This window comes from Balearica regulorum, chromosome 14 (genome assembly GCF_011004875.1).
Source record: "Balearica regulorum gibbericeps isolate bBalReg1 chromosome 14, bBalReg1.pri, whole genome shotgun sequence".
Lineage (NCBI taxonomy): Eukaryota > Metazoa > Chordata > Aves > Gruiformes > Gruidae > Balearica > Balearica regulorum.
Genome location: NC_046197.1, coordinates 5,875,572 through 5,892,290, shown reverse-complemented (window position 1 = coordinate 5,892,290; position 16,719 = coordinate 5,875,572). Strand labels below are relative to the sequence as shown.

The window sequence follows — 16,719 nt, the reverse complement described above, 5'->3', positions numbered from 1 at the left end:
TCTAGAGTGATTTTGCTCCAGACTGATGTGGCCTTTTTCTTTCTGATGTGAAGATGGAACAGAGGATGTAGTAATGTCTGCACAGTGACGTACAATATTATGGGGTATTTGCTGCTTCTAGTGGTCTTGGACTGGTTGATTTCCTAGAAGTGTATTTTTCTTAAGTTATTTAAAATATTAAAAATAATATTAAAATATTTTTTAAAAATTCCATTCATCAAGATAACCCTTTCTGTCCTTTTCTGTTATGATAATACGCAAGCAAACCTTGCACTGCAGGTCTGGGTGGACCAGCTTTCAGGGTGACAGGATCTCAATTCTCTCCCTGCCAACCACTTGCCATGTGGATACTGGAAATTCACTTCAGAGATTTTACGTTACAGTTGGTCATTTTATATAATAGTTTTTGTTCATTCTATCTGTTGCTGCAAGGTTTAATTAATTTTTATAAAGCAATTTATTTTATTGAAAAATGGAACAACACTTGAGGTGTAGTTGTTAGCTGAGAAACTTATAGTGCAGCCTTCTTACTTCATTATGCAAAGTTTCATTGCTGTCTGAGCTGATCTAGAATTTAAAATGTTTCAGAAAATACTTTAATGGAAGCTGTTGAGATATAATGTCATCTATTTGGTGTGCCCTGACATGATGTTCCATTGTCTTCCATCCATATTTCTTTTTTCCCTTTAACTTTTTGTTAGCTTGCCTTGAACCCTTAAAACAAAGGATCACTTTAAGAAGTTGTTATTTCTGATAAAATCTGTGTGTTTACAAAGGCAGAGAACTCCCAAGGAGTAAGGCTAATGGTTTACACAAGCAGAAGGACTCTCTTTTCCTTCCTTCTACCCCACCCTTAGAGGGGAGTACCAGAGCTTAGCTGAGTGGGTTATTTCCTTGTGTAATTGGGAGTAGCTGTCTCTATTGAAATTCTACTAAATGATATTAGGCATTTTAAAATATTGTTGCATTTTATTATCATAAGTTTATACAGCCTTACAGATGGTCTCTGGTAAAGCCTTCTTCAAAGAATATCTCTGTAGCTTGACATTGCTAGTAGGGAGAAGCGTATTAAAGAATCTTGTTAATGAGCATATGAAAATTGTTAGCATCAAACTGAGGTAGGAGAGGTACAATGGAAGCCTTAGAGAAAGTAGGGGAGTGTTTCTTGGACAGACTGAGAGAGAATGATGTAAATTTAGAGTCAAAAGCAGGTGGTGTTCTCAACTGAAATGAAAGTAAAGTACCTAACCTCATAACTGTTTGCATGACTACTACATTTGATGAGTTCTGAGAATAGTCTTGTAGGGGTTTCAGAATCACTGAGAAACTTCTTCAGCATCATGATCTCCTTATAGGAGCATCCTCTGATGAGATGTACACAGGAGCTTTGCTTGATCTCGGATTCTGGAAAACTTCCCCCTTAACAGTGTATTCACCTATGAAAAGTAAACAAGAAATGAAAGGTGCATTCCTAAAGGTTTTCTTTTGGCTGATCTTTTACCCAGTGGTACAGCTTCTGCTATTGCCAGCAGGAATGAAGGTGCCCAGCAGATGTAGAATTATAGAATGTTTGAACATATAAGGAAGTGGAGAAGAATTAAGAAGGAACTGTCTTAAAATTCTTGGCATTGGACCTGCTTGGGTGCAAGAAAAGTACAAATCCTTTCATGTCAGTTACATCACTCCAACTTTATAGCACACTCAGATGTTTAAAATCAAACCCTTTGACTCTAATATGGAAGCACAGTGCCCGGGAGCTCTCAGAGACAGCTGATGGATTAGCCTGGGTGTGAAGGAAAGGGCTTGTGGAAATAAACAGCATTCACATCCATAGCTGAAACGGGAAGACAGAGGAGCCTGACAAAAGGACAAACCACTGGAAAATGCTGGTAAAAAAATTAAATGAACTAATGACTAAGCGATGGTGAAAGCAAGAGAGGGGAAATGGCTGGAGCACAACTTGTGCTGCAACTAGCTTGATGTCTTGGCTCCATTGCTAGTAAGGTCAAAAATGCCATTAACTTAATTAAAGACAGCATTCTACCCTAGAATTAGAAGGAAAGAAAGAACATCACCAATGGACAATTAAATAAAGCAAGTTGTCATTCATTGCATGGGCATTTAGATCTATCTCACCTCTCTAAATGTTGATCAGTTTGATCAAAGACTTAATCAAAAATATTTAGACAATTATTTCCTTATTCAAAAGTATTCTCTAGTGATAGGAAATTATTATACAGAATCGTTAAAGAATGCTTAACTTCATTGTGTTAATTATGCAATGATAAATTATTCTACCTTTCTTCATTAACAGCATTTTAGCAGTAGATAATAGTATTGTTTGTTCTTTCTAGGCAGTAGAAGAGTAATAATGTTCTTTAGGCAATTATTTTTAGCAAACCTAGTCTTTTGAAGTGGCCAGTTTGTATTTGATCTTTAAATCCATTTTGTGAACTTGTTCAACTATACTAATTTTAAGTAATTATATTAATTGAGAAGTTGGCTTGTTGTATTGTTCTATGCTGACATGATTCCTTTTTTTTATCTGACTGCATAAAATGATGGAAGTGTGTAGATAACAATTACACTGCGAGCAGGAAACAAAGAACAGGAACTTGGGGTTCCCAGCGTGCAGCAAACTCATTGTATGATCTCAGGTGGGACGCTGACCCTTTCGGTATTTTACCTTTTTGGTAGAATAAGGATAATGCAGATTTAGCTCTCCTGGCTGTGCTAAAGCCTAATGAATATTTGTAAATAGCTTTGGGTTAGAAGTGGAAATATGTTATCCTAGGGTAAAACCTCTGTTTTTTTTTTAATTTGGGCACTGTTCAGAATGGGGAGCATGTTAATGCCCCTTCCAGAAAAGAAGGAAAAACACTCTACAAGAGGAAAAACTTGAAAACTTCACCTGGCTGAGAAACTCCAAGACACGCAAAAGTTTGTGTTCTGAAACGTTCTTTTCTTTACTTCTCCTTCAAACTCTTTCTACTGTTTTACCTCTGTGTATCTAGGAAGAAAAGTAGATGTCATTTCAGCCTCATTTATATAAGTAGTAATGGTCTTAGTACTAATTTGTGTGGGTTTATAAGCCCTTCTCTGAAAAATTAGTTAAACTTTTTGCTATTTGTAAATGTCTGTACTTTTTTTTCATTGCTTGTGTCACATATTTTTACGAAACACATCCATCTTTTTTTTTTTCTTTTGTGTGACGCAATCTAACTAACGGCTGGTGTAACATCTAGGGTGGGAATCAACAGGATAGTTGCCATACTCTTTGATGACCAGCTACTGAAATGTGTACAATGCAAGTAATATTTTAGTGAGTTTAAAACAACTTTTCAAGAAAAATCATGTAAATATACTGCGTGGGCTAATCGAGGCACTAAGTTAATTTTGTGCGATGGAGGCTAAAGGCCAATATTTTTCTTCTTTCTCTGGAACTTATTACACGTGTTTGTGAAGCTTGCTCTTTCTTGTGTTGTTCTCGGAGCGGGAAAGCACACGATTCATAGCAGAGGAAACACAAATGAAGAATTGGTTGGTTCACATGTGCCACACTGCCTCAGACCTTGAACGCTGGCAGATGCTTAGCTTATAGTGAAATTTTACTGGTACAGTTTCCGAATCTGTGGTGATCCCCAGCTCATGAGGTTCATCAGCCAAAAGCCACATTTAATAACATTTAGGAATTTGTATCCGAGTTTGTCTAGCTGCTTTCTGAACTGACATAAAGTACCTTTAAGAAAGAGACTCCCTGTTTTTCCCTGTCAACTGTGATTCTGAAGCCTCTCAGTACAGAGAAGAGGATGTGCTCACACGTATGCAACCCTCACTGCCCAGCAGTGGAAAATAAGGGGTTAATCCTTAGCAGTCAGGGAATGATGTGAGATGAAGGCTGTTAGAAAGCTGTCTCCTAGCTCCTGGGCTTTTCATCAGTTCTTGATGGCATGTTATTTTCTTAATGGGATGTTATTTTCATAATAGATTTAAACAGTTCTGGGATTTGTAAGATGTTCCTGGAGTACAGAAATCTCAGAAGATAGTCTGGAAATAAAAATTTGTATATTGAAGTAGATAAAAATACATATATGATATAAATATTTGGCATGGTGTTTGATTTTGTTGTTTTGTTTACAATTTTGACTGCCCTTAGTTTGAAAATATTTCCTATAGCTTTTATTTACTAAAAGGAAAAAAAAAAAAAGAAAAAAAAGCTGTTTTTCTCTGCAGCAAAGCACAACACAGAATGCCAATAAGCACTATATGTCTTCTATTACTTAAACTTGGATCGTTCATCAAAACTGTTCTGAAATAGCTATTTCACATGTCATACTAAATACATCTAATTTTCAACGCAATACATAGAGTAGCTATATTAAAAGGAAAATTCCGTATTTGGAGAGAAAAAAAAATGAAAAGTCAGAAGACAGACTTATCAATAGAAAATGAAGTTGCATTATTACACCAGACAGACTGTGCAAATATACTTTGATTTTTGGCCCAAATCAAAACCAGCATGCTTGTCATCAACATTATTTCAGGTAACGAAGTGTACATAATATAGTAGTATTTCATTAAAAAAATGCATTTTATTTATTGCCTTTTTTAAAAGCCAGAGGTGATTGAGAAGTAGAGATGTACTTTTTCACTAATATTAAAATCAGGAAAAAAATTCAGCAGTTAAATAACCCTTTTATTTATTCCCTGAAAACTTGTACTATGCCAAAGCTGAATTATTGAATTTTCTCATTTCAAAAATAGTTTTTCCATAAAATAATGAACAGCATTTGAATCTCCAAATCACAAGCTTATTTCCAATTGTTGATGATGAAAAGAAGTACAGGCTTTTAAGAGACCTGTTTTTTAATGAACAGATTGGTACATGGTGTACTACTCTTTTTTTTTTTTTTTAATGTTTCTAATATCATATGCACTATTTTAATGTTTTGATCTAGTTGTGCTAGGTTATTTAGGGGCACAAAGTAAATGTGAAGTGCTTTGTTTCCTCTTGAACTTCCAAGTGATTACTGCATTCTGTCTACTGTGAATGGCAGTTCTAATGGCCATGTACGCTGTAATAGTATAAGGGTTCATTAGAAAATGCTAGAAACAAGCACATAACTTAAGATCAGTGTACGAATCAACTTGAAATTTAAAAAGAGTTTTAGCGTAGGCTTCACGAAGCCATTAAAATTCATTTAAAAATTCACTCCCTCTGTGCCTCCTCTTGATTTGACTTTGGTAACACAAAAAGAAATGAACAAATTTTTAAATCCCCCTAAACAAAAGACTGTTTTTCATTTCTCAGCTCCCCTCCCCGCAGGACATACAGTGGTTTAATGCCCTTGGACTACCCCACAGCTACAGCTCACGTTCTTGTTACCTCTACTATACTCAGGTCCAGGTAAATAGCTGCTGCACGTGAACACGAAGCTTATACTGGGTGAATAGTGAATCCAAAGTTTATTGGACACGTGTAACTTGTGACACATGCAATATACATCTCTGCATCAGTAGCAAATACAGCATGTCCCACTTATTGCTTTAGATTTACTATCTGTGGAAGGTCTAGATCAACTGAGACTATACATCTTTGAAACTTGACCAACCCTTTTGCAAGCCATAAATACCTTATTCAGAAGGTTAGATGGGGGTCCTAATAGTGCTTCATAGATAATTAAAACAATGATAGATGAGAAAAACGGTTGAAGTCAGTTGTTAGTGGTTGTACTACTCTGTAGTAAAAGTGGGTCAATATGAGTAGTCTTAGAGAAATCCTTTGAAACAAAAGACATTATTAAATCAGTTACTATTTAGGTCAATTACTCAAAATAAACCATTCATAGAGTGTCCTCGAGACAGGGAAGTCAAAGAGCATCAGAAATTTTAAACTCAAATTGTATTTCACCGTTATTCTTGCTTAACCAAAGCTATCACATTTTACTTTTCCAGGAATACATTACATAAAAGTTTCACTATCTAACAGAGAAGGTGTTAAGCATTGAATTGAAACAGTATTTCATCTATTTAAGATAAGTATGAAAAAAAAGTGAAACAAGTTTTCTAAGAGTGGGTTACAACTTAATTTCATTGTATTTTAAGCCATGTATGGTGATACTGTGGTCTGAATTTTAAGAGTGGATTCTTGAGAATGCTACGGAACTGTTTTTTGCCTGTTTTATTCATAGAAATCCCCAGAGCAGAGGTGAGGTTGAGAGAAGAATCTGTGAGAATATTTTGTTGCATTTAGGTAGACGTATTTAATCTCAGATGCTTGGGATTTGTTGTCAAGTAATAGAAAAAAACAGAAGAAAAAATTAGAAGTAATGTAATAAATATGAATGTGTAATTGAATAAAAACCCCAATAAAAATGCTTTTCAAATTATCCATAATATTTTTAAGCATTTCTTAAAATTTAGTAAAGTTTAAGAAATTTTTAATAGTATACTAAGTAACAAGTTATTCACCAAATTATTATGACATCTGATTCTTGTAACAAGATTTTCCTTAAGAAAGGTCAAAGTAAAGCTGTTGGGACATATTTATCATTTTTCTACATTTATTTTCTTGTGTTAACCTGTTGGACTTGTCATGGTAACAACAGTGCCGACGTTGCACCTTGTATTCTGCGCGTGAGGGTGACTGAACAATATTTCTTTGCATTATTAACAGTAGATCATTGTCTTACCATTTCTTTTCATTTTTGTATTTGTAGGGTAATTGCACAAAACTCTACAAAAGAATGTTTATTGAGGGAACAATTTCAAAATATCTTGTCTACCTGAGAAGATGCTTTAATAAGCTAATATCGTGGAAATGCTAAGAAGCTCTATCTTGGCCTTCTTTTAACTATAGTAACAAGGAATTAAATGTTTGTTCAGAAACAATAGGAATCAGGCCAGACAGCTTAGGGTTTAGCAATCATATAAACAAAAAGCTGTTTGTTTTTCTGAACTGATAGGCAATACCTTCATTTGGAATAATAGGCTTTTGTATTGAACACTAGCGTGAAGACATCCAGAGAGTAATTGGCAGTTTTTGCTCTGTTTTTGCTGTACTGTATTCATCTGTTTCTGTGTTTTATAATTGTGATATATTGATATCTGAATCTGATGAGATAGTATTGAGCTGGGATCAAAAAGCCAGGTATTGTTAATCTAAACGATCATATATATCTCCTCAAACTTCAGGCAACTGTTTGTGCCACCAGTGTTAACATGCTTTACAGTTAACATGCTTTACAGTTAACATGCTTTACAGTTTGAAAAATATTCCAAGAACAAAGAATTAAACTGAATAATTCAGATATAAAGAAGTTAGCTTAGCCACTACATGTTCAGAGAGGTGAGAAAAAGGAGTGTATAATAATAAAACTAATCCTCCCGGTTTTAAGTGCTTAATGTCTTCTGGTTTTGTTTTGGCTTTTCTATGTGTGTTGTTTTGTGGGGGTGTTTTTCCCCTCTGAAATGTACCCTCATAGTTAAAAATAAGAGGCAAAAGGAGGAAAAAGTAAGCATGTTTACACTTTTTATCACTCACAGATTGCAGAGTACCTGTGGGTGGCTTAAAGCAGCTGTTTCTCCTGGTTACCTAACTTTCTTCTTTAAAATAGAGAATGAAAAAAACCCCACAGCACAACAAGTCTAAATGTCAGAGTCTAAATGAAGCCAAGAAACCTTTTCTCAAGTTCACTAGTTCCTCTGGCCGACTACATTTATTTATTTATTCTCTCTTAGGGACATGATCTATTCCAGCCAAAAAGCAATGATTTAGCCAATGCTTATGCCAGTGTTACAACCTTCTCTCCTGTTGGTGCAGACAGCTCCAAGAGACGTGACTGCCTTCTGGGGCTTTTTATCATCTTTTGCTCGAGTTTGTTACCTTGGTGGCAGAAGGAATCGTGCTTTGGTAGTTTGAGACTCCGGCCTGGGGCTGAGTGTAGCTGGTGTGCGGGACTGCTCGTGGTCTGCTGGGTGGGCTTTTGAGTAGGCACCTGAACTGAGAGGGGACAATGGGAAAGAAAATGTCTTCAACTGTCCCAGCTAAATTTGCCAAAACCATTTTTTTGTCTCCTTAGCCATGTATAGAAAAGTGAAGGTTGTGTTCCGATCTTTGCTTGTTAGCAAATCTGAGTATTTTTGGTGGGTGAAGATTTCATTTCCAGGAAAATGTTTTGTCATGAGGATTTCTCAGGACTAATACAGACCTGGGCATAGGATGCCATGAGAGAAAGACATACATACAAATACCAGCTCGAAATAATTAGTACCCCAGTGGTTAGGGTGCTCGTGCTTAGCGTATTTCTTGCTTTCTACAGTGTCTTTCATTTTGCAGTTTATGCATGCTAACTGTGCATATATTAAAGTATATATGCCACGGGAAGAGTGTCCTAATTAAGTAGACTGTAAGAATCTATCTCTTTCTGGTCCATCAAGCAAGAAGATATTGACACAATTTTGAAGAGCTCTGACTGCTGAGATGGATAAACTGGTCATCTTGAGGGATTGCAAAGAAGAGTATCTGGTCTCTGCACAAGAGCAGCCAATTCCCATCGTGTATTCAGAGAATCGTACAAATGCAGAAATGTTGAGGCTGGAAAGGACCTCTGGAGATACCTGGTCCAACCTTTTGTTGAGAACAGGGGCAGTTGTTATCCAGGGGCAGTAAAATCAGTTGCTACTTCTTGTGAACATATTGTTAAAGGATGATGTACACCTTTGTAATGCATTAATGCTGAATAGGAATAATCTCCTCTATGCAACTCTCCTGCATGCTTCATTCTTAATTGCAAGCCCTCCTGCAGGAAGAATGGAAATAATTAAAACTGGTTTAAGTCTGCTTTTCTTTGTACTGTTGCATAACAGGAACAAATACTATTCTGTCAGTTCTGTGTCGTTATCAGTGCTCATTCAAAAATCAAAAGATAACAGTGTTTTTTGTTTTATCATTATTTTTTAAACCCTTCAATGAGATGATGATTTAGATAGAATGCAATTCTCTCTACGGCATTTGGTTTTCTTCCCCCCACCCATTCAGGTCAATTATTTCAATTTCTAAGGATGTATCGTGTGGGTCTTCTCTTTCTTCTCGATCTGTGCTGCACTGTTCTTCAAGGATAAGTCAGAGAAAGTAGAATAAAACAAAATGTAGTAGTAACATTGCTCAGTCTTTTGTTATCCTTTCCTGCTTTTAGGTGACCTCAAATATAAGAGTGACTTTTCTGAAAACGTCCTACCTGGCTCATAATAATGGATATAAAAGATAGAAGACACCGTTCTCTGACAAGGGGCAGGTGTGGAAAGGAATGTCGCTATACAAGTTCTTCACTGGACAGTGAAGACTGCAGAGTACCGACTCAGAAGTCTTACAGCTCAAGTGAGACACTGAAGGCGTATGATCATGACACCAGGATGCACTATGGAAATCGAGTTTCTGACCTGGTTCACAGGGAGTCAGATGAGTTTCCAAGACAAGGTATGTTTAAAGTCAGAACTGGTTTCTTTTACAGTAATCCTTGGTAGACAATCTCTGTTACTTGTTAAAGTACACCAGTGTTGTAGGGAGTTTTAATGAAAGAACTGTAGGAGAATAGATGCCATTTTACCATTATTTCAACTGGTTTGCGTTCAGTTAGGAGCTTCTTGCTCTTCTCAGATTTCTGATACTGTCAGAATTCACTATTTGTAAATGGGGCAAACCAGGATCCACTGTTCAAAACATCTTATAAACACAAATGCTAATGACCCTTAACCAGGTGTCTTTGTCATTGATCTCGGCATTGGCCAATATGCTAACTTTGTATTCTGTTTCCTAGGTTCATTTTGGAAATAATAGTGGCATTTTCACCTAAACTTGTCTGTCTTTAACAGAGTACCTGTACTGAAAAGATAACTAAAACACAGTTAAGGCAAAACCCCATTTGGCCAATGTATATTCATTATTAATCAGGTGCCTTGGAATTCCTTTTTTCTTCTTAACTGCTGTGTAATTGCAATGTGGGAATGGGAAGGCTGTTTCCTCTGACTTCATTTTGTCACTGCTTACCTTTCATCTCATAAAAACTGGAAGGAGGAAACCTATCTAATTACTTTTATAATTGGCTATAATATGTTATCGCAGCATCCTAGAACTAATATTCAAAATAATCTGCCTGTGTGAACTTGTAAGCAAGGTGAAGTAATCTCTTCTTTTATAAAGTGTTCCTCTCTTTAAATGCCTGCTATATCTAATGAATTAATAAAATAGGAATCCAAATGTTTTTACTTGAAAAAACTGTCATTATGCCTTTGCACTGTACACTCACATAGTTTTACTCTCATTCAGCTATTTACTTGTCTCAATAAATCATAATTCTGTTGAAACCATTAGTGAACATTGCTTCATAGGAACAGCGTTTAATCATCTGGTTAACTTGACCAAATAGCCTGATTAAATTGTCACTCAGTCAACAATTAGATATGGTTTTTAAAATAAATTACTTGGTTTAGCTTCAGTGGAAGAATCAGATATGGTTTGTATCAAGCAAGATATAGGCAGTTTTGAGGCATAAATGTATAGCCCTTTCTGCCTTTCTTAATGGAAGGTAAATTATCTAGTACATATTTAATTACTGAAACTCTACTATTTTATATATGTGCTTGTTAATGGCATATGATAATTCTCCACTACACATTTCTAATACTGTGACTCAGGAAATTCTAAGTTATCACACTTCTCTGTGGAGATCATTTAATGAAAGGTCATTTTTTAAACTTGATATCATGTCATGCAACTTGTTCAGAGCATTCTGCCAACAGTCAGTGTCTGTCTTCAGCTTTAAATCAAAATATCTGTTAATTAGCATCACTAATTAAGCCATTGTCTAATCCCTTGTTTCTCTCACATTTGTGTACAGACATTTGGAAGTGTTTGCATTATGCTTGGTCTATCAAACATCCAGTTCTATTTTCTGAGGTAATTTCTGTTCTTATAGGGTCTTTCTTTGCTTATAGATATGTACCTAGAGATCACGCGTCAAACTGCAACTAGATCATACGAGCTGCTGGAGCCATTTTCACTGTGGTTTGTTCAGCCTTTGTGTACAGGAGTCATCTAAATATTACTTTTCCCTATCTGGATGATTGATGCTTCAGCTCAAGTGCCTCATTTTAGTTTCTAGGTCATTATTCGGCATTTCATGAGGGTGTTCTTTTTCTCTTGATTGCTGATTTGACAACTGTTCATCCTCCTCCTGCTCTTAATGTGTTCTTATCTGCCCTCCTTATGAAGGGGAGTGCAAATTGTTGGTAACTGAATTGAAACACTCCAAATATTTATATTTTTTATTATTTTTCCCCGTGCTAGTCTGTGGTGTTATGTCTAGATGAATAAAGTTTATTTTAGAGAGCTAAAGTAATTTTTTTGTTAAATAATATGAGCAGTAATTCCTTATTTTCCTGGTTTTGTTAGGTTTAGGAAGCAAGTTTCTTTAGAAAATAAGTCTATAGAATGATTCTTCGTATTTGAAAGCTCAGTATCTTTCTCATTGTAAAGTTCCTCTACTGACGTGAAATTTGAGATATTATGGCAAGTACATCTAGATTAAGACTTGGTACACATTCTCACTTTCTATAGGAATATTATATGGATAACAATGTGGTACATGTAGTAGGAAATACTGTTCATTACATCTTATACATGCAGTTTCCAGCTGCAGACATCTAGGAATTTATGCATGTAAATTTATTCTAAGTTTGAGTGGGTGTTTTGATGGGATTAAATTCTGTAGGAAATAAACATGCTAAAAATAAATAATCTTTAGAGAATTTTTTTTTATTCTTCTATTATTAAAAAGCTTGAAACATTTTTTTTAAGCAATTGTAGATATTTTCCTCAATATTTTGTCTCTTCTGTTAATAAAGTTATGTGCGTTTGACTTATTGAAAAGTATCTGGTTTAACCTTGGCACGGGAACTGCTCAAAGCAGTTGTTTGTATTTTTAAGCTGCTGCCTGATCATATGGTCCTCGGTTTTGAAAATCTGTTAAGCGTAAGACCAAGTTGTACTACTTCCATTTTTGTTTATGATGGTTCGACAGTGAAATGCTAGTAACAAAACCTATATTCAGAGCTCAGAAGTCTGAAACAGTTCATCTTGGTTTGCTTTAGTATTTTATTGGCTTTCTGTTCTGACTTGTTTCTCTCTTTCTTCATGAAAAAGCAGATCTCCAAAGCATAAATACCTTTCTAAGCTAGTGTGAATAAAGCATTTGATAGGAAAATTGAATATAAGTGGAAGTTGAGCTCTGAGAGTACAACTTAAAAACTTTGTCATCGTTTGCATGTTTTGAAATAAGCTTTTTGTGCTAATCATTGGCAAATGCGCCTACCAAAGAAGGTTCCTCTTTGTTGTAGATGCCGCTTTCTGGTGCGGTATTTGGAAGTTTTGGTATAAAGGCATGTAGGATGACGTGACTGTGTATTACCTGAAGCACCTTAGTCTGTCATTATTTTTACTGTGCTTTTCCTAAGATGTTGACCTGTAATTTTCTGTAAGTAATAAAATTCCCCTCTTAAAGTCTGTTTTTAACATATCAGTAATAATATCTGTACAAAGTAATTCAGAATAGGTTTAGTATTTTTGTGTCAAGCTTATTTTCGGATTATCTTCAGAACAGGTGTTTGGATTCTTATCTAAAATGACAGGTACGATGCATGCTCGAGCTATTAATTAGTCTTAGGTTTTCCCTCATATAGATACAAACTTTTTTGTAGTTCAGTACCTGCACTGGATATTCATTAGTCAATCGGTCTGAAAAATACAGTCCTTCAATGGATCTGAGAGAGCATTCAAAAATTACAAGTTTTATTTAAAGTTGAGGAGTCCTTTTTGAATGCTGTATTTTAAGATGATAGAAACTTTTCTACTTTTTGCTAGGATATACCAAAAGCTTGACAATAGTTCTGACACCTCTGAATATTTGGAATATTTTACAGTCTTCTGGTAATACATGAATTTCTCTATGCCATGCATTTTTCCATGAAAGAGAACCAATTATAAAACTTTACCTCTTTTTTTAAAAAAAAAAAAAAAAAAGAAAATCCCTTCTTTCTGACTTCATCTGCTGACACAGCATGGTGAAAGTAGATGTCTAAGGCCTAAGATGCCCTCTAAAAAATGAGAATTTTGGAAAATGTTTCTTTGAAGAGAATGCTTTGAAAGGCAACTTTTCTTCAAGTATACTTTGTAACCAAATTGTGCTTAAAAGAACAGTCTACTGAGTTGTTAAGAGTTTTGAACTGGATTTCAGAGAGGTGATTGCAAACCTTACTATTCCAGATTTCCTCACTTGCCATTCATAGCTCATGGATTTTGTATTTCTGCCAGAGCCAAACGCCAGGCTTCAGCTGATGCAAAATTTATTAGCAAATAGTTATACTGAATTGACTGCTTGCTTGTTCTCAGATCAGACCTGGTTGAGAAGTAAATCTCTGCTGTGGAATGTTAGCACAGCCAGAGTATATGATTGAAGTTATTAAAAATCAGTCTAAAAACCACAATCATCTTAAACTGGACCCAGCAGTCTTCTGAAATATTTTGAAATTTTTTACCACAGTTGAATTCCTTTGTATATGTCACAGCATCTCTTTTTGTATGGCAAGATAATTTCACTAAAGGACAACAGCCAATACCTTTCTGTATGTCAGCTCAAATTCCATTTTTTGTTTTTATACTTAAAAACACGTGCTTTTTGTATCCTGTTTAACACTATAGGTATGTTAAGGGGAGCTAGAAAACAGTAGTGACAATGATTATAATAAATCCCTTATAATGTCCCTTTAAGATTGTCCAGTATTTTTATTAATATCAAATAGAAAATTAAGTTATCACAGTAAAAAAGAGGGGCACTAGGGAAGTGTAATGCACTCAGTTTTCTTTCATATGAAGTTGTGTTACTATGCCGTACTACTCATCTCCTCTTGCATATTTCATACTGCATCTTTTCTCCATATATAGAAAAAAGAAAAACATCAGTAATGCACCCCCCCACCCCCAAAAAAAACCCCAAACCCAAAGCAACCCAAACCACTTTGATGAATCTACATTTTATTTTTTACAGCCTACTCTAGGGCAGTTCTGATTGCTGAGAAAAATGAATGTTGTTTTCTCTTCTTCTTGTTCTTCACATCATAAATCTGTCACCAAAAAATTTACTGGGACACATTTGAAGAACCACACTGCAGTAAGAACATTTCACGAGAGTGATTAAGCTTGGGCAGATTTAAAGTTATTGTGGTCAGGTCTTCTGTGTTCAGCAACAGCTAATGTGCCTCTGTATAGAGGGGATAGTTCCTGCTACAGGTTCTCAGGCTAACTAGACTTTGTGTCACTACTTATGGTCCCAGTAACACCAAGATGAGATTCTGGTCACCTTGTCATCAAACATGAGTTGTGCTCAACTTTTAGGCTCAAATTAGTTTATCCCTTCCAAGTCCAACTGAGTTTTAACAATTTTAGTTTTAATATTTCTTTCCAGAACCTGTAATCTTTTCAAAATTAAATGTTCTCTATATAGATTTGGATTAAAGACATTAAGGAAAACTTCTTGTAGTCTGGTGAGAGTGGGAACACACCCTTAGTGTTCCTTTGCCATGTTAGGTTTTGAGTGTCATTCTGCAATATCTTGCTTTTAGTGTATCCATACACTTGCATAATCAAACAAAATTTGAGGTAGAGACAGGTGGCAGAAGCTTAAGGAGGAAGCCCTTAAGATGGAATCAGATGTAGGGTAGCTTGTGTGGGGAAAAAGACCTTAAGGCAAATTTCCTGTTATAACCAGTACACACATGTAACTTGCACTGCTATTGAATGAAGATTTACTTTGGTTCTAATGGTTACCTAAAAGATATGCGATCCCAGTGTAAAACATTTGTTACGATGAGAAAACTACATTCAATTTCTCTTCTCTAGAAAGCATGGCATTAATGAGAAATAAAAATTTATATTTTAATCTGTATACCTTATTTAATAAAGCAAAGACGTTGAATAATACTTTCTCCCCTACCTTCTCCTTCTCCAAATCATAAAAGATTATATGGTTCTTGTTGTTATGTGATTTAAAAACATGAAAGCACTTTTCCTCTGTGCTTTCATCTGTGTTGATATTATTAATAATGGAGCTGTGTAGCAGCATTACTAGAATAGCAAATAAATAAAAGTACAAATCTTTATAGCACCGTTCCCCAAATATGCTTTTAGGAAAGGAAAGTGTAAGAAAGTCTAACACAAAACCTAACATGCCTCCTCTCAGTTATACTCTAGCATCAGTTAAGTGGCCTTTTGAGCTGTAATATTAAGATCTGCTGATAAATAGAATTAAACTAAAACTTTAGGTATATTAGAACTCAGTCACGATAACATAAAATCAGAAGGAAGTCTTTTTAGAAGCGTTTTTTGGGGGAAGCATCATGGACTAGACTCTCAGTCTTCGGGGTACTTCCAAGTACATATGCATGAATTGGTTTTTTTCTCTTGCTCTTTTGCGGGTGGTTTTATTTTGGTTTGGTTTGTTTTTTTGCTTTTCAGTAGCAAGCTCCTCGATTTGTAAATGGTTGTTTAAATAAGTTGTTCTGATAATCTCTTACTCTCCACTTGTCTTTCATTCCTCTTCCATCCTCCTTTCTTGGTGTTTCATCATTTTATATCTTCATACATGGTGACTTAATTTGCTGGGTGTGGTTGGTTGCCCAGACCTGCTGGAACTAACCACTGAGAAGTCAGGCTGTCTAGCACGGACTTGTTGAATGAAAGCGTAAGTCTTGCTCTCTTACCTATTTGCCAAGTGGAGCCAGCTTCTAGATCAGCATCTTGGCCATTAGGAGTCCTCCTCTGAGAGAGCAGATACTGAATGACAGGAGATGTATTCCAGCCCGGCAATTCAGAGGTGGCCGTTGCAATACAGCATGTGGAAGTATTTGAAATGTCATTGCTATGTAATCAACTAGCGAGCTAAATACACAATATAATCAATTAAAGTATTACTGGGAATCTTGTTCTAGGTGAATATAATAAAGATGAAGTAGGAGTTTAATAAAATACTGTCTTCTGAAACTTTATATAGAGAAGCTATGATACTGACAGAGTATTAATTTAATTAGACCACTACTAATTAATATGACCAGTGCAGAAAAACACAGTACTATTCTAATATTAATATGCATTTGTAGAATAAATAACAAACAGCTAGACATAATATGTGAATTCTGTGTACACACAGTTTCTCTTGGGGAATAATTTTTTATTCTTGGCAGTTTCTCTGTAGTGATCATTATTAAAAATCAGCATTTGTTTACAGTTTAAATCAGAGAATCAGAATGCAAGGATTTCTAATGGAAATATATAGGTATGTATAGATTTATGCTCCTTTTTTTCTAAACAGTTATTTAGCTTTCAAAAAGAGCTTCTGCTGTTTTTACTGCTCCTGTACTGGACTCCTCATAAGTTGATGATTAAGTTAAACTAGGTTCTATTTTTTTTAGCCATTTATGAAGTTACATGAACATTATTACAGTGTTGGTGGATAAGGGAAGTGCAACTGATGTCACCTACCTGGACTCGTGCAAAGCATTTGACACTGTCCTGCGTGATATCCATGTGTCTAAATTGGAGAGAAGACGTGGACAAGGAGTTGGCTGGATGGCCACACTCCAAGAGTTGTGGTCAAAGGCTCGATGTCC

The 16,719-nt window shown here is 35.5% G+C and overlaps 1 protein-coding gene across 6 annotated transcripts in view; it reads left to right on the top strand.

The window, feature by feature from the left end:
* Positions 1-16,719, top strand: part of TENM2 (teneurin transmembrane protein 2) — a 619,020-nt gene that overhangs the window by 78,017 nt on the left and 524,284 nt on the right. For all 6 annotated transcript variants that reach the window (XM_075766468.1, XM_075766467.1, XM_075766466.1 and 3 more), the window contains exon 2: positions 9,198-9,478. In XM_075766468.1, coding sequence (XP_075622583.1) covers positions 9,253-9,478 — 226 coding nt within the window. In that variant the 5' untranslated portion in view covers positions 9,198-9,252. The remainder of the gene's footprint in view (positions 1-9,197; positions 9,479-16,719) is intronic.